The 20713-nt window shown below is 41.1% G+C and overlaps 1 protein-coding gene across 6 annotated transcripts in view; it reads right to left on the bottom strand.

The window, feature by feature from the left end:
- iqsec1b (IQ motif and Sec7 domain ArfGEF 1b) overlaps positions 1-20713 on the bottom strand; it is a 246871-nt gene that overhangs the window by 151569 nt on the left and 74589 nt on the right. For 4 of the 6 annotated variants that reach the window (XM_085272895.1, XM_085272897.1, XM_085272896.1 and 1 more), the window contains one exon: positions 2902-3009. The exons of the other annotated variants lie outside the window; for them this stretch is intronic. In XM_085272895.1, the coding sequence (XP_085129021.1) occupies positions 2902-3009 (108 nt within the window). The remainder of the gene's footprint in view (positions 1-2901; positions 3010-20713) is intronic. 6 annotated transcript variants of the gene reach the window in all.

The following is a 20713-nucleotide window of genomic DNA, read 5'->3' as shown; positions in this document are numbered from 1 at the left end:
TTAGTTTCTTCACTAGCTAATGGAAATATTGGAACACTTTTAATGCAATCAGCACATTATGTTCACGGTGTATAGTGCACACACGCACACACACAAATAAATAAATAAAAAAACACATCAGGCTTCAATGAATCAAAATGGATGCTGACTCGTGCATATGTTGCGATGATAAGAGCAGAGCACAAAGTGAGAAAATGAATCTTAACCTAGACCAGGCATACTCTTTTGTTGGATCTCTGCTTGAAGGCCATACATAATAAAAACATGACGCCATCACCAGTTCATCAGCAGTTCTCAGTTTAAACGGGTTTTACATTCATAAAACCCTACAGAGGGACATCAGGTTCCAACTGTGCCTTCTGGAGAGTGCAGATAGAAGAGAAGGAAAAGATGAAGTGGATACTGAGGTTTACAGAAAACCATTTACACAGATCACTACCTGCTGTCAGATTCACATCATCTGATGGAGCTCAAACTGGAAGTAATCTGGACGCACCTCCACTGGCAGTGACCGTATCAACAAAAATAACAGTTGCCTAAAACTCAAGTAACATCCAGCTTTGCAAGCCTGGAGTTACACTCACTGAGCTTTCATTAAAAAGCATCCAAAAGGAGCTGGAGAAAAATAAACAAGACAAAGCAGACCATAGTGAGACACGAACATATTGTCTTTCAGTATGTGGCTCTGTGGATTTGGGCTTTTTCCCAAATGCAAAATTACTATGTTTTTTTTTTTTTCAGAATTGGCAATATGCTGAGATAAAGCCTGGCTAAACATTACCAAGGAGGGGACACCTGCACATTAGTGAGTCTGAACAGAACACCCACAAACAAATGCAATTCTAGCCAGACATTTGCACTAATGAACACAATCCAGCACATTTACAGCTGCAAGGTCTCAAATAAAAGAGCAAACTGAAGCTGGTGGTCAGTCGTGCTGACCCATGGACCCTTCAGTTCCCCTACGCTAAGCTTCTCCTATTGACTCAGATGCAGTTCATACAGGTTGTACATCAAATTTCCCCAAATTTTATATCAGAAATGATTAAAAAAATGCTATTCTACATAGAAGTAAATTCAGGAACAAAGATTGGGAACATGTTGATGATGTATCCTGTACTTTGGGGCATGTACCAGTTTTGCATTCAATGAAATCATTTCCCTTTTCCTTCTTTGAATTTCTTCCTTGGCTAGATAAATGTAGTCGTTGGCTGCGTGCGCTCAGGTGTTTGGAGCTGACCAATAGGAGCAGCTTTAGCAGGTAAGTTTGCAGGACGTGTTGCTGATCTGAACTGTGGAGCAAAACCGGTTCGAGGGCTGAGGTAAGAATATCAGGCACACTGAGAAGAGCAGGTCTGTCTTAGATTCCTATTTTAAGCATAATTTCGAGAACACAGCTTTGGCCATCTTTGTTGAAATTCAGTACTGTGTGTTCTGCACTACACAGTATGAAAGCAGTTCTCTGTGTGATTTCACAATTTGAATCGTAATAATCTTTTATTAAACAATTTCAGTTTTATTATTATTTGCTTGAAAATGCAATAATGGAGAGGAAAGAGCAGAATCACAGCGATTCTGCAAGACTACCAAAGTCCAAAAGAAGGGAGTAATCTTATCTCTAGCTGTTACCTTTTCCTGCTGCTGACACCCTTAATCTTATTTCCACCAAATATAAAAGCCAATAATCTGTCTCTAAAGCTGATCCACTATATGGCTGCATTTTGCTTCACAGTGTGATTTCTACCTGCAGCAGTGTGTCACCATGTCTCTCTGTAATTTTAACATAATTGCATTCATTACCCAGTCTGCACACCTACGTCTTATTGTAAGCTCCAGCTTGACCCAAACTTCATTTGGAGCACAACTCCCTGGGCAATTGTAATTGATGTGCACTTGCTCTTCGTGTTCCTCGGCAAACACTTGTTAATAGAGCAGGACAGCTCAAGACCTCGCTGTAATCACAAGTGTTTAGCGCTCATTCTTTGTACTCACTTCATCACCATGCCTAATTAGAATCAATAAACATGGTGAGCAAACATTAATCATCAGGGCTTTCGCTATTTCCTTTTACAGACCAAAGCCCAGAGGGTGAGGTGTCTTAACCTCATCTTTGCCACCGTCCCACAAACCTGCCTTTAGAACCGCTCTCGAGCACAGTGCTGGATATTCCATAGATATAGCTAGGGTGCTGTCAGGAATAAAAACCCTTTGAAATTGCCATGAAGCTTTTGAAGCCCGTGTCCCACTGCTCAGCTCGCTGAGGGTTTTCATCTCTCCCCATCTCTCCTCATTTGCAGAGCTCTCAGGGCCTCACTGAGCAGCTGTAATGAACTCCAAGGGGAAAAAAATGAAAAGAATCCATAGAGGGGAGGACTGTAATGGACAGCCAGTCAGTCATGCACTGTATATGCTGGAGGTTGCTTTATGCAAACAAGCTGCTTGTAATAATCTACAAATCTGTTTTAGAACAGCAGGGTTTGTTACTCATTTTCAAACATATTGTTCAATACTGAAGGGGAGAGGCATCGGAAAGGGGAGATGCATACCCTCTTTATCCTGCAAAGGAATGCACTACCCCACTAAGCTTCAGCTTCGCAGCTCTGGTCGTAATGGGTGTTGTTCATTTTTTATCTGAGCGGATTTGAGGAGGCCACCCATAAGCTAGCTCACAACAGGCGATGGAAGCTTTCACCAGCAAACGGAAATGAGTGACAAACACTGAAAAGCAGAATGGGGAATGGGAAGATCAGAAATGAGGTGTTTTATCAGGCTGATAAAAACTGTATGGACTACCACCAGGACAGAAACAGCTGTAATGGAGACAGACTGTCAGAAAATGGTCTTACAAATTCTTGGGCTGATGAATAGTTAAAAAAACAAAAGCAAAACCCTTCAATTTACCCAAAAGATGCAGACTTCCATTTGCGACAGGGGTAACTCCTTCTACATGGAGGGGCAAAAAGGTTTAGAGGGATCTCAGAGACTTCTACGGGCAATGAGGCGTGCCGCCTGCAACATAAAAAGAGAGAGGCATGTTGAAGTGGTTCATAATGCACATTTTGTGAAGTTCAAGAAATTATAGCAGCACATTTTCACTCAGAACCAGACAGCAAGTGATGCATGGGCGATGACATGTTGCAGCATGAACTGTGGTGTACTGTATAGCAAGAAGGGCAGCCGGCTCACTCCCGCCAAGCTGAAGGTTGTGCTTGGCAGAAAGAGAGATTACTTCAGTCCACTGCCTGCAGCATTTTAATGCCTTCGAATCAGAGCTGAGAACTCGCATATATGCACAGTGGGCTGAATCAGCACACAGAGCTCTGAGCCAGGTAGAGAGCAGAGAGAGGAAGAGGAGGAGGAGGAGGGAGGCAGGAGCTGAGGCGTGATCGAAATGTACCAGGCTGAGAGTAACGTGACACGATACCAGAGGACAGGAAGGAAGAAGAAGACAAGAGGAAGCGGTTCAATTACTCTCTATTATCTACACTGTTAGCATCAATTACCTTCATAGCTCCAATCTGAAGTGTCAGTTACTGTCTATAGTAATTACCAACTTTGTCATATTTTAAGAAAATTATTTAAAGGTGCTGCACGTAATACAGAAACCCGAGGAGTTGTGAAGTGTCGTATTTAAATTAGAATCACTTTCATATCCACTGTACAAAGTCATCATCTGTGGCTATTTTCTCCAAGAACATCTTTGTACGTCTTGCATAAACCCGCTGTATCGCTCTCACACACACACACACACACACACACACACACACACACACACACACACACACACACACACACGCACCAAGCTGCTCATTTTATAAATAAATGATGATTGTTTCAGTTCTTTTCAGGAGCCTGTGCCTAAAGTACAGAGGAGGAAGTTCACCTTCAGGATTTCTAACCCGTGTAAAAGATGAACAGATCCACTGTGGCATCATGCATTGCTTAATGAAATCCTGTCGTTAAGCCACGAGCTGAGTGGCTTTTTTGGCTGTCACCATCTTCGAGTTTTCACACCACACATGACAAGCAAGGTTTGGATCAGACGGGGAAACTCTGACGGAAGATTTAAAACTAGCAACTGAGACCATAAAATCATCAAGAAAGTGCTTGCTTAGATTACTTATCTCTTTCTAAATGTAACCAGGCAGGTTTTGATTCCTAAACTAAACCAAAATGTTTCTGAAAAGTAAAATGAACAAAAAACAACAACTCACCAGCAAAATCTATATATAATAAATCATGATAACCTCACATTTTACACAAGACATGAACTCCAGTCTTCTCTCTGGCCCATTTGTCTGCTATGTTTTCCTCCCCATGTGGGTGTTAATGCTAACATGTTTCTTTAAGTCATCGTAACAAGCAAACTACTCAGTACCTAAACGTTTGACCTGGTTTACAAAAAATGCAAAAATGTGGCAATACTTTGCTTAATTTATATTACATTACAATATATTAGCTGGGATGTATTTATGAAAGGACAGGCTAACCTATATGGAAAAGCTAGATATAAATCTTATAAAGTTTGTATCTGTCTTGTGTGGAACTTGTATGAAAAGCATATAAGAGTGAAAACAGATATAAGATCCCTTGAAAAATTATATAAATGAAACTTGTATGTTTTGGATACTTACTAAAACAATATATGAAAGTAATGAGAAAGTGGCCACTTTCATGAGTAAATCATGTAAGTTTTTACTATTTCTTTTCCATATGGGAAATACTGCCAATCCCTAATAAGTCAAAAGTCTGATATTTCTCTGAGGTACATGTAACGACTCAGTTGAATTGGGCAGATTGAGCTCATGTTCTCATAACTGAAATAGGATTTTGAAATTGGTGGGTTGAAATAAAAAAATTTCTGAAATCCACCAATCATAGAGCGAGGACACTTGGGCGGCATGGTGTTGTGCGGATTAGCACAATCATCTTAACAACAGTGTTCTCTCTGTGCTTGTTTCTTTTACATGCAGCTCTGGTGTGCATGTTAGATTAACTGGGGATTCTAAATTATTCGTAGGTGTGGATGCAAAACAGATAAAGTGCTGTTTGATTATATAATGTGGCCTGAAGTATAGAGCACTCTGAATGGCCAGTCACACTAGAAAAGTGTTATTTACATGTCTTTCATTTCAAAGAGCATACACTTGTTCATAGAGCATGTTGTTCACAAAATGTTTTTGTGCAAATAACCTCGCAGGATCCCAGAGAGTCAAGTCAAGGCTTTGCTAAACAACGAGGAGTGAGGAGGCAAGGTGGGATCAGGAACCAGCCATCGGGGCGAATACTATACTGCCCATAAATAAACCAGCTCTCCCCTCGGTGTCTAATTGCTGCACCTAGCTGAGAAATGGAAGCAGTAGACACTTGTCATTGAATCCCTTACAGTGAGGACTGATGCCAACTGGTCCACTAGATAATGTGCTGCTATCGGATGCTGAGGACGTGCTGGTCAGCTGACAGTACTGAGCCTGTTCACACTGTACGCTCACAAGTCCTGACCTCCAAACGTAGCAAATGTACTTTCAAGGGAGGTTTACCTCACAGAGGGATTTTAAAGACTTTCCCAAGTTCTGAGAATAAAATGTGCTATGTTCTTTCTTTTTTTTAAAGTCCTTGCAAAGTCATTCTTTGGGGACTGATATTTTCCTGTCTCTCTACCCTGTGTGATACTCCCACATGCATCAATCACACAGAAACAGAGCATTTTCTGGTGTCAGAAGAGCTCTGTAAGCAGCAGTGCAAATGCAGAACTGATGCTTAAATGGAATGCAGCAAATTAGATTGGGCTTGATGAACTTGTAAACCTTTGAGCTTAGGCAGAATTAACTTCAAGAGGTATTTCTGTAAGGCTGATACATAGACAAGCATAAAAAATTGCTTTGATCAGCTTGATATAAGCACAAGACTGTATGTGAGGAATACCAATAATGGTTTAACATGGAAAGGATGACGATTTTCAATAGGATTCCTAAATAAAGCTAAATAAATATTTGTCTTGATGCATGCTCAATCATCCAGATAAGCAAATCTCCCAAAGTTGATTCTGTTCATCTGGACGTAGTGTTTCATCATCATCCAAGTGACTTCTTCAGTCTCAGCTGACTGCAGGTTCCCCCAACCTTATAAACAGTACATTTGCGCAATGACTGAAACTAGCACCACTGAATGAACAATGGGCTGGGAGGTCAGTTCCTTGATCATTAATATGATCATAAACAGATATTCCACTGTGGTAGATTCCTACACATCTAACTTAGAAAACAGTCAGCTTCTGCAAATCTCCCTACAGGGAAGGAGGCAACCTTGTTCATTCACTGAGATCAGCAGCACACTTTCCAGTTGGAGAGTTAAAAAATGACTCTGTAATGTTTTACAGTATCATGAACTGCAAGTTCTAACTTGTGAATGATGCAGTGAGGGTTGATCTTTTTTTTTTTTTAATGCAGCTGCACCGTCACACAAAGGCATCAAACTGTGCACATAATTTCTTCAAAGCTTTTCAGCAAGAGTTTCTGCATGATGTCTCAGGCAGAGACCCTGGTGCAAAGCTGCAATTCAATAAGATGAAATACCCAGCTGCACATGTCACTATTGTTGGGAATTCTGAGGTCAATTATGCAGTATTCCAACGTTCTGAATCCGGTTTGTCTTTTATTTAGGTGTCACTCTGAAATGTTAGTGCTTTGGCTTAATGCAAAGCTGGAACATCCATACACACAGAGCACTGAAAGTGAAAGTTTGTCATTTGACTGATGTTTGTGGTGTAGATCGTTTCAAGATACCGGGCTGAAAAATAGTTGTTTAATGATTTGAAACACTTAAGTATAACAGATATCTGAAAAACTAAGAAATCAAATGCTTCCTTACTTCAGTGTACATATACACAGTGCTTAACAACTTTATCAGGAGAAAACACATAGAAATGTGTCAAAAACTTGTTTGGAAATACAATTTAATATTAATTTTTTAGACTTAAATTTGAGCTGGCACATCAGAATCATCTGAGAACTCAGAAATGAATCAAGGACAGCATTCAAAGCTAATATTTTTTATAGTCCCAATTCAAAGCATTCTCATTATTCTAATAAGCAGATAATTTCTGGTTTGACAGTGTTCAGTCTGATGTGTCCTCTTCACCTTGGTGAAAAAAGTAAAAGTAAATGTAAATCTTCTGAAGGCACCGCACTTGTGATTGGAAGACCCTGTGTAAAATGTAAAGCAGCACAGTAGTGTGCTGTGTGGATAAACATGCCCTACAGGACAAATGGGTTGTGGTCTTCTGTGACCTGGAGCTGCCAGTAATAATCTCTCCTCCGTGGAGGTTAAGTCCTGGAGGAAGATTTCCCACTGCCTCCCACATAAGCCTTCTGTTATCACAGGAATGCAGGTTCTGCAATCGCTAAACACTTCCTCCCAAAACCTGTAAACTACAAAGTCTTACAAAGTGCTTTCAAGGACTAATTGAGTGCAGTAATTGGGGGATATGCTAGATAATCATTTACAGACCCACACAAACATAATCAATACATACATACACTGGTTCAGATTTGAGGAAAGACCCACCGCTATCAACACCTCCTCAAAATACCACATGTCTAAGTTTAGAATTGCAAAATAATACAGAGGTACTGTTAAAGTGATAGGTCATTTTTTTCACACTATTATCAGACACTAAATAAGCCAGCTCTGGTGTTACAGTACGAATGGTAGTGTCAGGAGAGTTTTTCATTACACTATATTGCTATACTGCTATCATCGAATATACAAAATGACAAGCTTATCCAAGTTAACAGCAATGAAATTTTTTGGGGAGGGAGATTCCTTCCTCCTGTTTCAATCAGTGCTAGTTTATTTTTTATCCTCAGTAGGAATAAAATTTCCCAAAACACCAGAAACTGATTGACAATATTAAACAGTCTAAAATGAAAAGAACAACCAAATCATAAAATGACTGTCAGCTTCATTCAACTTTTAAATTCACATTAAGCCAAAGCTTGATGTGAATGTTACTGTTTTAGAGTGAAAAAAATCCCCGAACTCCTAGAAATATTCCTACTGTGCCAACCACATGCCTAATCTTTGACACCAGAATTCCCTGCAAATGTAAAATCTTCAGCTTATTCTTTCATTTTATTAAATTGCAGCTATGCACTGGGCTGCTCCCTGCAGCATCCTGCAGTTATAAGAAGCACCTCTGGAGAAACTACAAACACGGGTTGTTGGCTTTACAAACAGTAGTGCTGCTGCGGCGCTGGGTCCATATAGTGGAGTAGGCACGCTCCAATGTGAAAATATCAACCATAACCATAACCAATTATTCACTTGATCATTCAGAAATGAGAACTTAGAGTCCAAGAATTTGTAGAAGAAATTTACAGAGCTTACAGAGATGTTTTCACACATTATTAACTCAAACTGGAAGTCAGTCTAAATCTGACATGTAGATGTCTACTGTGGCAGAATATTTATTTATTCGTTCATAAATTATATAAGTACAAAGTGAGGTTGAACATCACTGCCTACTATGTAAGGGTTGGTTGCTGGCTGCTGTCATCTGTCATAAAGAAGTAAAATGAGATAATCAGACGTGTTTTGTTATACTCACTGTCGTAGCATATAATGGTGAATAGACTGTAAAATAATGAAATAATGTTTTTGTAAAAGTTAAAAGTTATCTAAATTCTGTGGACCCCTAAACTGTTTAACATCAGGCAAATAAAGACATAACTGGGAAAAAACTCAATGAATCAATTGGTCAATGAAATCTCTATGATATTGGTGAATCTAATAATAACAATATATAATGGACAGGTTAAAGTTGCCTGAAATGATTCAATTCAATTCAATTCAATTTTATTTATATAGCACCAAATCACAACAAAAGTCGCCTCAAGGCGCTTCATTGACACAGAGAAAAACCCAACAATCATATGACCCCCTATGAGCAAGCACTTTGGCGACAGTGGGAAGGAAAAACTCCCTTTTAACAGGAAGAAACCTCCGGCAGAACCAGGCTCAGGGAGGGGCGGGGCCATCTGCTGCGACCGGTTGGGGTGAGAGAAGGAAGACAGGATAAAAGACATGCTGTGGAAGAGAGACAGAGGTTAATAACAGATATGATTCAATGCAGAGAGGTCTGTTAATACATAGTGAGTGAGAAAGGTGACTGGAAAGGAAAAACTCAATGCATCATGGGAATCCCCGGCAGCCTACGTCTATTGCAGCATAACTAAGGGAGGATTCAGGATCACCTGGTCCAGCCCTAACTATATGCTTTAGCAAAAAGGAAAGTTTTAAGCCTAATCTTGAAAGTAGAGATAGTGTCTGTCTCCTGAATCCAAACTGGAAGCTGGTTCCACAGAAGAGGGGCCTGAAAACTGAAGGCTCTCCCTCCCATTCTACTTTTAAATACTCTAGGAACAACAAGTAGGCCTGCAGAGCGAGAGCGAAGTGCTCTAATAGGGTGATATGGTACTACAAGCTCATTAAGATAAGATGGGGCCTGATTATTTAAGACCTTGTATGTGAGGAGCAGGATTTTGAATTCAATTCTGGATTTAACAGGAAGCCAATGAAGGGAAGCCAAAACAGGAGAAATCTGCTCTCTCTTTCTAGTCCCTGTCAGTACTCTTGCTGCAGCATTTTGGATTAGCTGAAGGCTTTTCAGTGAGTTTTTTGGACATCCTGATAATAATGAATTACAGTAGTCCAGCCTGGAAGTAATAAATGCATGAACTAGTTTTTCAGCGTCACTCTGAGACAGGATATTTCTAATTTTAGAGATGTTGCGCAAATGGAAGAAAGCAGTCTTACATATTTGTTTAATATGTGCTTTGAAGGACATGTCCTGGTCAAAAATGACTCCAAGGTTCCTCACAGTGTTACTGGAGGCCAAGGTAATGCCATCCAGAGTAAGAATCTGGTTAGATACCATATTTCTAAGATTTTCAGGGCCGAGTACAATAACCTCAGTTTTATCTGAATTAAGAAGCAGAAAGTTAGCGGCCATCCAGGTCTTTATGTCTTTAAGACATTCCTGCAGTTTAACTAATTGGTGTGTGTTATCTGGCTTCATGGACAGATAGAGCTGGGTGTCATCGGCATAGCAGTGAAAATGTATGCTATGTCTTCTAATGATGCTGCCTAAGGGAAGCATGTATAATGTAAACAGAATTGGTCCTAGCACTGAACCCTGTGGAACTCCATAATTAACCTCAGTGTGTGAAGAGGACTCTCTATTTACATGCACAAACTGGAGTCTATTAGATAGATATGATACAAACCACTGCAGTACCTGTAATACCTACAGCATGTTCTAATCGCTCTAATAGGATATTATGGTCGACAGTATCGAATGCTGCACTAAGGTCTAGCAGGACAAGCACAGAGATGAGTCCACTGTCAGAGGCCATAAGAAGATCATTTGTAACCTTCACTAAAGCTGTTTCTGTGCTGTGATGAACTCTGAAACCTGACTGAAACTCTTCAAATAAACCATTCCTCTGCAGATGATCTGTTAGCTGTTTGACAACTACTCTTTCAAGGATGTTTGATATAAAGGAAGGTTGGAGATTGGCCTATAATTAGCTAAGACTGCTGGGTCTAGAGATGCTTTTTGAGTAAAGGTTTAACTACAGCCAGCTTGAAGGCCTGTGGTACATAGCTGATTATTAGAGACAGGTTGATCATATTTAAGATCGAAGAATTAATTAATGGCAGGACTTCTTTGAGCAGTTTTGTAGGAATGGGGTCTAAAAGACACGTTGATGGCTTGGAGGAAGTAATTATTGAAGTTAACTCAGAAAGATCAATTGGAGAAAAAGAGTAACTTAACATCAATGGTACTAAGAGTAGCTGTAGATAATATTACATCTGTGGGATGATTACTGGTAATTTTTTCTCTAATGATAAAAATTTTATTTGTGAAGAAGTTCATGAAGTCATTACTAGTTAACGTTAAAGGGATGGTTGGCTCAACAGAGCTCTGACTGTTTGTCAGCCTGGCTACAGTGCTGAAGAGAAACCTAGGGTTGTTCTTATTTTCTTCAATCAGTGATGAATAGTAAGATGTTCTGGCTTTGCAGAGGGCTTTCTTATAAAGCAGCAAACTATTTCTCCAGGCTAAATGATGATCCTCTAAATTTGTGACACGCCATTTCCTCTCCAGATTACGAGTCATCAGAATCAGAATCAGAATACTTTATTGATCCCTGGGGGAAATTATTTTTTGTTACTGCTTTAGGCTACGTGTTTGAGAATTATACCACGGAGTCAGGTACTTCTGATTAGAGACCTTAGTTTTCACAGGAGCTACAGTATCCAGAGTCGTATGTAGTGAGGAGGTGAAATTATTAACAAGATAATCGACCTCTGTTGGAGCAGCGTTCAGATAGCTGCTCTGCTCTGTGTTGGTACAGGGCATTGAAGATGATAACAGTGGGTGGATTATATTCTTAAACTTAGTTACAGCGCTTTCAGAAAGACATCTACTTTGATAAAGTCTACTCTCCACCGCTGTGTAATCAATTATTGTAAATGTAAATGTTATCAGGAAATGATCAGACAGGAGAGGGTTTTCAGGAAACACTGTTAAATGTTCAGTTTCTATGCCATATGTTAAAACAAGATCTAGAGTGTGATTAAAGTGGTGGGTGGGTTCTTTTACATTTTGAGAGAAGCCAATTGAGTCTAATAACAGATTAAATGCCATGTTGAGGCTGTCACTTTTAGCATCTACATGGATGTTAAAATCACCCACAATAATTATTTTATCTGAGGTCAGAACTAAATTAGATATAAAGTCTGAGAAATCAGACAGAAACTCTGTGTAAGGCCCAGGTGGACGATAGATGATAACAAGTAAGACTGGTTTCTGAGTTTCACAGCTGGGGTGGACAATGTTAAGCATCAGGCTTTCAAATGAATTAAAAGTCTGTCTGGGTCTTTGGTTGATTGACATGCTGGTGTGAAAAATTGCTGCCACACTCCCCCTCGGCCTGTGCTTCGAGGTTTCTGGTAGTTAGAATGACTCGGGGGTGTTGATTCATTTAAACTAACATAATCATCCTGCTGCAACCAGGTTTCTGTAAGGCAGAGTAAATCAATTTGTTGATCAATTATTAAGTCATGTACTAACAGAGACTTGGAGGAGAGAGACCTAATATTTAATAATCCACATTTCACTGTTTTACTCTTTGGTTCAGATGTGGATACTGTATTGTTCTTTCTTTGTAATTGTTTATGTTTAAGTTGTTTGTTGCTGGTTTTTAGTTTGTTTTTTGTCTTTTTGGAAGCTGACACAGTCTCTATGGAGATGGGTTTTTGGGGGGTAGCAGGAGGAGAGAAGCTGCAGAGAAGCGTGTAAGACTGCAACTCTGCTTCCTGGTCCCAACTCTGGATAGTCATATTTTGGGGGGTTTAATAAATTTGTCCATATTTCTAGAAATGAGAGCTGCTCCATCCAAAGTGGGATGGATGCCGTCTCTCCTAACAAGACCAGGTTTCCTCCAGAAGGTTTGCCAATTATCTATGAAGCCCACATCGTTTCTGGGACACCACTCAGACAGCCAGCAATTTAAGGAGAACATGCGGCTAAACATGTCACTCCTGGTCTGATTGGGGAGGGGACCAGAGAAAACTACAGAGTCCGACATTGTTTTAGCAAAGTTGCACACCGATTCAATATTGATTTTAGTGACCTCCGATTGGCGTAACCGGGTGTCATTACTGCCGACGTGAATTATGATCTTACTGAATTTACGTTTACCCTTAGCCAGCAGTTTTAAATTTCCTTCAATGTTGCCTGCTCTGGCCCCTGGAAGACAATTGACTATGGTTGCCGGTGTCTCTAGCTTCACATGTCTGAGAACAGAATCACCAATTACCAGAGTTTGACCCCCGGCGGGTGTGTCACCGAGTGGGGAAAACGGTTAGACACATGAACGGGTTGGTGGTGTACCTGGGGCTTCTGTTTAGGACTATGCTTCCTCCTCAACGTGACCCAGCCGCCCTCTTTCCCCAGCTGCTTGGGGTCTGCCGGGGAACAGCTAGCGGGGCCTATGCTATCTTCGGCTGCACCAGCTACAGGGGCCTGACTAGCTACAGGTGAATGAAGGGTGCGAAGCCGAGTCTCCAATTCAGTAATCCTAGCCTCCAGAGCTGCAAATATGCTACATTTGTTACAGATATCATTACTGCTAAAGGAGGCCGAGGAGTAACTAAACATCTGACACAATGAGCAAGAAAGTGCAGGAGGGACAGGTGAAGTAGCCATGGTGCTAATGAGTCGGCTACGAGCTAAGCTAAGCTAGCGAAACAGTACAGACAGTGAGTGAATACTTTGGCTATAAATTAGGTAGTGAGTACACAGAAAGTGTGCTTCGGAGGAAGCACGTGAAGATTATACTATGAAAGAAGAATGTATTTAAAAGTTGTTAATTAAATTGCTAAGCAAATAAGCTACTCAGAAACACCATTGTGTTTGAGCAGGAACAGGAAGTGATACTCTACCGCAGAGCGAGCAAACACCAAGTGACAGCGCCCAATGATCTGGAACAGTGTTCTGCCACCTTCAGTCAATGAGCAAAAAAACTGACACACATTTGATGTATATTACTGTAATGATCTTTTTTTCATGATGGCATGGAGATACTTTGCTCAGAGATAAAGATAAATAAATAAAAGCATCTCATGACCCACTTACACTCTCAACAGATCCTTTTTTCTTTTTATCCCTGTGATGTGTTCATGGTACAGATTTAAAGCTACAGCTGGTGTTTCATCAACCAGTTAATGCCACTAAAGAGGAGCGAGCGAGTAACAGATTAAGTTGCAGGTAATTTCAAACAGCTTTTTAAGCAGCTGAAGAAATATTACTAAACACAAAAACTGTTTCTGTGCAGTTTTTCACTAGTGTGCAGTTGCTGTGTTACCCAGGGAGAGAAAAAACAGATGAATGTGTAACACTGAGAGATGGAGGAAGTTGTAAAAGTGGGATATTGCAAAGATAAGCACTGATCAGCAGGTGAAATTTAGCAAACGCAAAATTTAAATCTTACCGTCCTAATTTATTTTAAAGGTTTTAAATCAAAAACTGAGACTTTCTGCTGAATTGTGTTTCGTAAAACATCTTGCAAAAAATAAATAAAGTAAATTAATGTTATTCAAACTGCATCAAACCTTTATAGTACAGTTTGGTCCAAAGCACTCTGGTTAGCTTGCAGTACTGTGGTGAAGTTTACAATGACACCAGACATGGTTTTCATGGTCAGGCTTCGGTTAGAGTGTAGCAAACATCTATTAAAATAAAAGTTGATGATGATGATTAGATTCACTCATTGACTTCTCCCACTGATCACATGCAGTGTGTCTGTATTATAAAACAGGCACACTGCATCATTACATTTGTCTGTAAATGCAATTTACATTGTTACTAATCACTATACAGCTACAACCACGATATTTTGTGAGCCCACCGTGTTTTCTATACAGTCTAAGGTCTCCAAACACGGGTGGAGCATGTTACAGCAGTTGCATATTTTGAAAGTGACCTGTCCCATCCCCCACTGCAGAGGCAACGAACACTGGTCAGTGAGTTATTTACTTTCAGGGTCATGCATCACTGCAGCCACACTGACTGTACAAAAAAAACAATCATCTGCCTTTGGTTTCCTGAGGGAGAAGAGAGCAGGGAGAGGAGGAGGGTGTGGGAGGTTGGGGGTCAGGTTCCACTGGTAATGGTGTCGGTGAGGAGTCAATACTGTATGCTCCCTCTCTTAATCAGCACACTACAACAAGGTCAGCTCCTCTGGAAACTGCTGCACCGTGGCCGATCCAGCACCATCTGTGGTGGTGGTGTCCGAGCCCTGCTGCAGCACACGGGACACAAGAACTTTGTCATGGGCGTGTGACGGCACAGTCTTCAGGAAAAAACAACAACAACAATTACAAAAAAAAAAAAAACCACTGTGACTTCTTAACTTGTTCCTGTTGGATGAGTAACATCCGCTAGTTATGTAACACAGAGTCGGCTGTTTGCTGTGCTACTCAAACAACAGGTTTAAGCGGTTTTCCTTTACATAATACAAAAATCCAAATCTTTTTCTTTCCTCTAGATGAGCCGTAAGCATGCTTACTAATGGCATTACTCAAACAAGAGGGCCACAGCTCTCTAATGTCAGATATCCTGATATTCTTTTAGTCTATGGGTTTGTGTTTTCTAAGGCAAATGCTCTTACACAACAGGGAACTCATGTCCTGATAGATTTAAAATATTGACGTGTGCTGATTATGACAAGATCAGATTATTGTTTTTGCTAAAAGTGAAATTTGTAAAAATGGTGATTAATCTGACAGAGTGAAATATTGAAGGAATCCAATTAACCTTTCCTGATTCAGCGTGAGGCTTTTGGAAATCGGCTTTGCTGTGGTGTGCCTCCCACTATCGTTCTCGCCATCTCTTTTCTCTCATCAGCTTTGCATCACTGGAGTCCAGAGGGAGAGACATTTATAAGCCTCAGTAGTAAATACAAAGAGTTAATTATTCATGGAGCCTACTATCCAGTTATTACCATGTAAGGAGGAAGGGGGGAAAAGGAGGAAAACCTCTCAATTAATTATTGTAGTTTATGGCACTTTCGAGCATGAGTGTCTGGAATCTGTGTTACAGGGGAATCTTTGTTTACAACTGGGCCACTCGGCTGTGTCGTTCGTCATCACCACAGGCTCAAAGAATCGCTTCATAGTGCATTCACTGCCTATATCTCCTTATCCCCCAGGAGCAGATCAAGGAACGGAAAAATAAACAGAGGCCTCGTAACACATAAGCACAATTAGGAATGCCAGCCCGCCAGGCAGCGCAGTTCATGAAGGATAACATACAACTTTCAGGGGAACGCCGAACAAAACGGAATGTGTCAAAGAGTCAGGCCTTTACAATTTATCATCCTCTGTCAAACACATTAGCAGAGCTGTATGACGCAAAAATTTCCCCGTTGTGGGATCAATAAAGTCTTATCTTATCTTATGTTGCTGTTCCCGTGGACGTGAGAACTTGCATCCACAGTTTCTCTGAGGAAAACAGTCCTAGTTGCTTCAGCAGTCCATTCCTGCCCTGAGTCAAGCTGTTGTATGTCTCTGCATATTTAGTGCCATAATGACGATTCAAATTTTAAGCAATCTAACAAAGGCAAGAAGCCTAAAAACACTGTTTAAAAAGTAACTTGTTATGGTAGCTTTACAAAAGTTGACATTTCTCATGACAGTATGAATGTCAAGACTTTGGTGTTAACAGTGAGTGCCTTTAGTGTAAGAGGGCTGTTTTTAGAGAAGTTAGACAGAGCAGAGCTGAACACAGTCATGACCGTGGGAAATTTCCTCACACAGGTGTGTTGATGCCACGTGATAGTCCATAACCACTTCTACAGCCAAGTTATCCTTGGGGGTGCTTCTTCTTATACAATGCAATGTCAGCATACAAAACAGTGGATTTCTGCCAGCAGAGCAACTTTTCAGCTGGAATAATATGTAATGCATCAACCCCGTGTGACCTGGTGTGTCAAAGAAGTTAAAAATGGTTCATCCTGCTCTCACCCCAGGGACGAAGGAGACAGCAGGAGGTCAAAGGAAGAAGAGAAGGTTAAAAGTAGACCTGCTGACAGACCTGACTTCTGCTAATTGACACCCTTGGAACACCAGAGGGTTCTGTTGTACTCAGGCTATTGAGAACTGTGGCAACACAGGTCAGGTTCCTGATATATAGTATCTCACAAAAGTGACTACACTCCTCACATTTTTGTAAATAGTTTGTTCTATTTTTTCATGGGACAACACTGAAGTTATGACACTCTGATACAATGTAAAGTAGTCAGTGTACAGCTTGTACAACAGTGTAAATTTGCTGTCACCTCTAAATAACTCAACATACATCCATTAATGTCTAAGCTGCTGGCAACAAAAGTGAGTACAACCTTAAGTGAAAATGTCCAAACTGTGCTCAAAGTTTCATTTTTTTGTGTGGCAACCATTATTTTCCAACACTGCCTTAACTCTGTTGATCGTGGAGTTCACTAGAGCTTCACAGGGTGCCACTCAACATACATCCATTAATGTCTAAGCTGCTGGCAACAAAAGTGAGTACAACCTTAAGTGAAAATGTCCAAACTGTGCTCAAAGTTTCATTTTTTTGTGTGGCAACCATTATTTTCCAACACTGCCTTAACTCTGTTGATCGTGGAGTTCACTAGAGCTTCACAGGGTGCCACTGGAATCCTCTTCCACTCCTCCATGATGACATCACGGACCTGGTGGATGTTAGGGACCCTGCGGTCCTCCACCTTCCATTTGAGGATGCCCCACAGATGTTCAATAGGGTTTAAGTCTGGAGACATGCTTGGCCAGTCCTTTACCCTCAGTTGATTTAGCAGGGCACTGGTCTTTTTGGAGGTGTGTTTGGGATTGTTATCATGTTGGAATATTGTCCTGTTGCCCAGTTTCTGAAGGGAGGGGATCATGCTCTGCTTCAGTATGTCACAGTACATGTTGGCATTCATGGTTCCGTCAATTAACTGTAGCTCCCCGCACCAGCAGCACTCTTGCAGCCCCAAACAATGACATCCCACCACCATGCTTGACTGTAGCCAAGACACACTTGTCTTTGTACTCCTCACCGGGTTGTCACCACACACCCCTGACACCATCTGAACCAAATAAGTTTATCTTGGTCTCATCAGACCACAGGTAATCCGTGTCCTTAGTCTGCTTGTCTTCAGCAAAATGTTCTGGTCTTTCTTGTACATTATCTTTGTAACGTGGGACCCAAGAAACATACGCTGGAGCGAATATGACGACAGCAGAACTTTTATTTAATACTGTGGTTTGTTTACTGGGACACAGACACTCCCGCTCTCTCTCTGCTGTCACGTCCGCTTTCCCCCTCCGACTGTCACTGCCGACATATAAAGAGACACAATCACTGTCAGATCCCAGCACACCTGTTCACCTCGCCCCTGCGCCGCCCCGGGAGCTCACTGCATCACCCCTCCTCTGCAGCTGGCCAGAGACCACACCCACGCCACAATCTTTAGACGAGGCTTCCTTCTGGGACGACAGCCATGTGATGCAGTGTGTGGCGTATGGTGTGAGCACTGACAGGCTGACCCTCCACGCCTTCTGCAGCAATGCTGGTAGCACTCATACATCTGTTTTCAAAAGACAACCTCTGGATATGATGCTGAGCACGTGCGCTCAACTTCTTTGGTCGACCATGGTGCGGGTTGTTCTGAGTGGAACCTGTCCTGTTAAACCGCTGTATGGTCTTGACCACCGTGCTGCAGCTCAGTCTCAGGGTGTTGAGTATATTCTTATAGCCTAGGCCATCTTTATGTAGAGAAACATTTCTCTTTTTCACATCCTTGCATCCTTGAATTCTTTGCCATGATGTGCCATGTTAGACTTCCAGTGAGCAGTATGAGAGAGTGTGAGAGCAATAACACCAGATTCAACACACCTTCTCTGCACTGGAGACTTTGTAACACTAACGAGCCACATGACAACAGGAAGGGAAATTGAGCACAGTTTGGACCTTTTCACTTAAGGTTGTACTCACTTTTGTTGCCAGCAGTTTAGACATTAATGGATGTGTGTTGAGTTATTTAGAGGTGACAGCAAATTTACACTGTTGTACAGGCTGTACACTGTATCAAAGTGTCATATCTTCAGTGTTATAGAACAAAATATTTACAAAAATGTGAGGAGTGTACTGACGTTTGTGAGATGCTGTATATACATATACAGGGAGTGCAGAATTATTAGGCAAATGAGTATTTTGTCCACATCATCCTCTTCATGCATGTTGTCTTACTCCAAGCTGTATAGACTTGAAAGCCTACTACCAATTAAGCATATTAGGTGATGTGCATCTCTGTAATGAGAAGGGGTGTGGTCTAATGACATCAACACCCTATATCAGGTGTGCATAATTATTAGGCAACTTCCTTTCCTTTGGCAAAATGGGTCAAAAGAAGGACTTGACAGGCTCAGAAAAGTCAAAAATAGTGAGATATCTTGCAGAGGGATGCAGCAGTCTCAAAATTGCAAAGCTTCTGAAGCGTGATCATCGAACAATCAAGCGTTTCATTCAAAATAGTCAACAGGGTCGCAAGAAGCGTGTGGAAAAACCAAGGCGCAAAATAACTGCCCATGAACTGAGAAAAGTCAAGCGTGCAGCTGCCAAGATGCCACTTGCCACCAGTTTGGCCATATTTCAGAGCTGCAACATCACTGGAGTGCCCAAAAGCACAAGGTGTGCAATACTCAGAGACATGGCCAAGGTAAGAAAGGCTGAAAGGCGACCACCACTGAACAAGACACACAAGCTGAAACGTCAAGACTGGGCCAAGAAATATCTCAAGACTGGTTTTTCTAAGGTTTTATGGACTGATGAAATGAGAGTGAGTCTTGATGGGCCAGATGGATGGGCCCGTGGCTGGATTGGTAAAGGGCAGAGAGCTCCAGTCTGACTCAGACGCCAGCAAGGTGGAGGTGGAGTACTGGTTTGGGCTGGTATCATCAAAGATGACCTTGTGGTCATCTTTCGGGTTGAGGATGGAGTCAAGCTCAACTCCCAGTCCTACTGCCAGTTTCTGGAAGACACCTTCTTCAAGCAGTGGTACAGGAAGAAGTCTGCATCCTTCAAGAAAAACATGATTTTCATGCAGGACAATGCTCCATCACACGCGTCCAAGTACTCCACAACGCGGCTGGCAAGAAAGGGTATAAAAGAAGAAAAACTAATGACATGGCCTCCTTGTTCACCTGATCTGAACCCCATTGAGAACCTGTGGTCCATCATCAAATGTGAGATTTACAAGGAGGGAAAACAGTACACCTCTTTGAACAGTGTCTGGGAGGCTGTGGTTGCTGCTGCACGCAATGTTGATGGTGAACAGATCAAAACACTGACAGAATCCATGGATGGCAGGCTTTTGAGTGTCCTTGCAAAGAAAGGTGGCTATATTGGTCGCTGATTTGTTTTTGAATGTCAGAAATGTATATTTGTGAATGTGGAGATGTTATATTGGTTTCACTGGTAAAAATAAATCATTGAAATGGGTATATATTTGTTTTTTGTTAAGTTGCCTAATAATTATGCACAGTAATAGTCACCTGCACACACAGATATCCCCCTAAAATAGCTAAAACTAAAAACAAACTAAAAACTACTTCCAAAAACATTCAGCTTTGATATTAATGAGTTTTTTGGGTTCATTGAGAACATGGTTGTTGTTCAATAATAAAATTATTCCTCAAAAATACAACTTGCATAATAATTCTGCACTCCCTGTATATGTATGCACGCCTGTGTGTGTAAAAAACATCAGTAACATTAGCCATCTTAGCCAAGTTAGCTTGAAAGGTAATTAACTCTAACAAGGTTTTTCATGAACATTTCCAACAAACCACAAGATATGTATTAAGTCGTATTTGTCAGAAAGCTCACTTGAAGTCTGAGTACAATGTCAGTGATTTATGCTGTGCTGTAATTTAAGTAGACACCAGAAAGATGAATATATCGAGTGTTCAGGTCGTATATTTGCTTATTATTGAAAGAAGTCGTTTTTGATAGATTGTGCGCAGTGTTATTTCAGTCAGTTGTCATTCACAGCCATTCACAGTGAGTGAGAGGATGGGTGGCATTGACATTCATCAGTTT

The sequence above is a fragment of the Mchenga conophoros genome, linkage group LG5 (genome assembly GCF_057382185.1).
Source record: "Mchenga conophoros isolate Kocher_MC1m ecotype Shallow Benthic linkage group LG5, M_conophoros_male_GT1.1, whole genome shotgun sequence".
NCBI lineage: Eukaryota > Metazoa > Chordata > Actinopteri > Cichliformes > Cichlidae > Mchenga > Mchenga conophoros.
The sequence above is the reverse complement of the archived record's forward strand: the minus strand, read 5'-3'. Positions and strand labels throughout refer to the sequence as shown.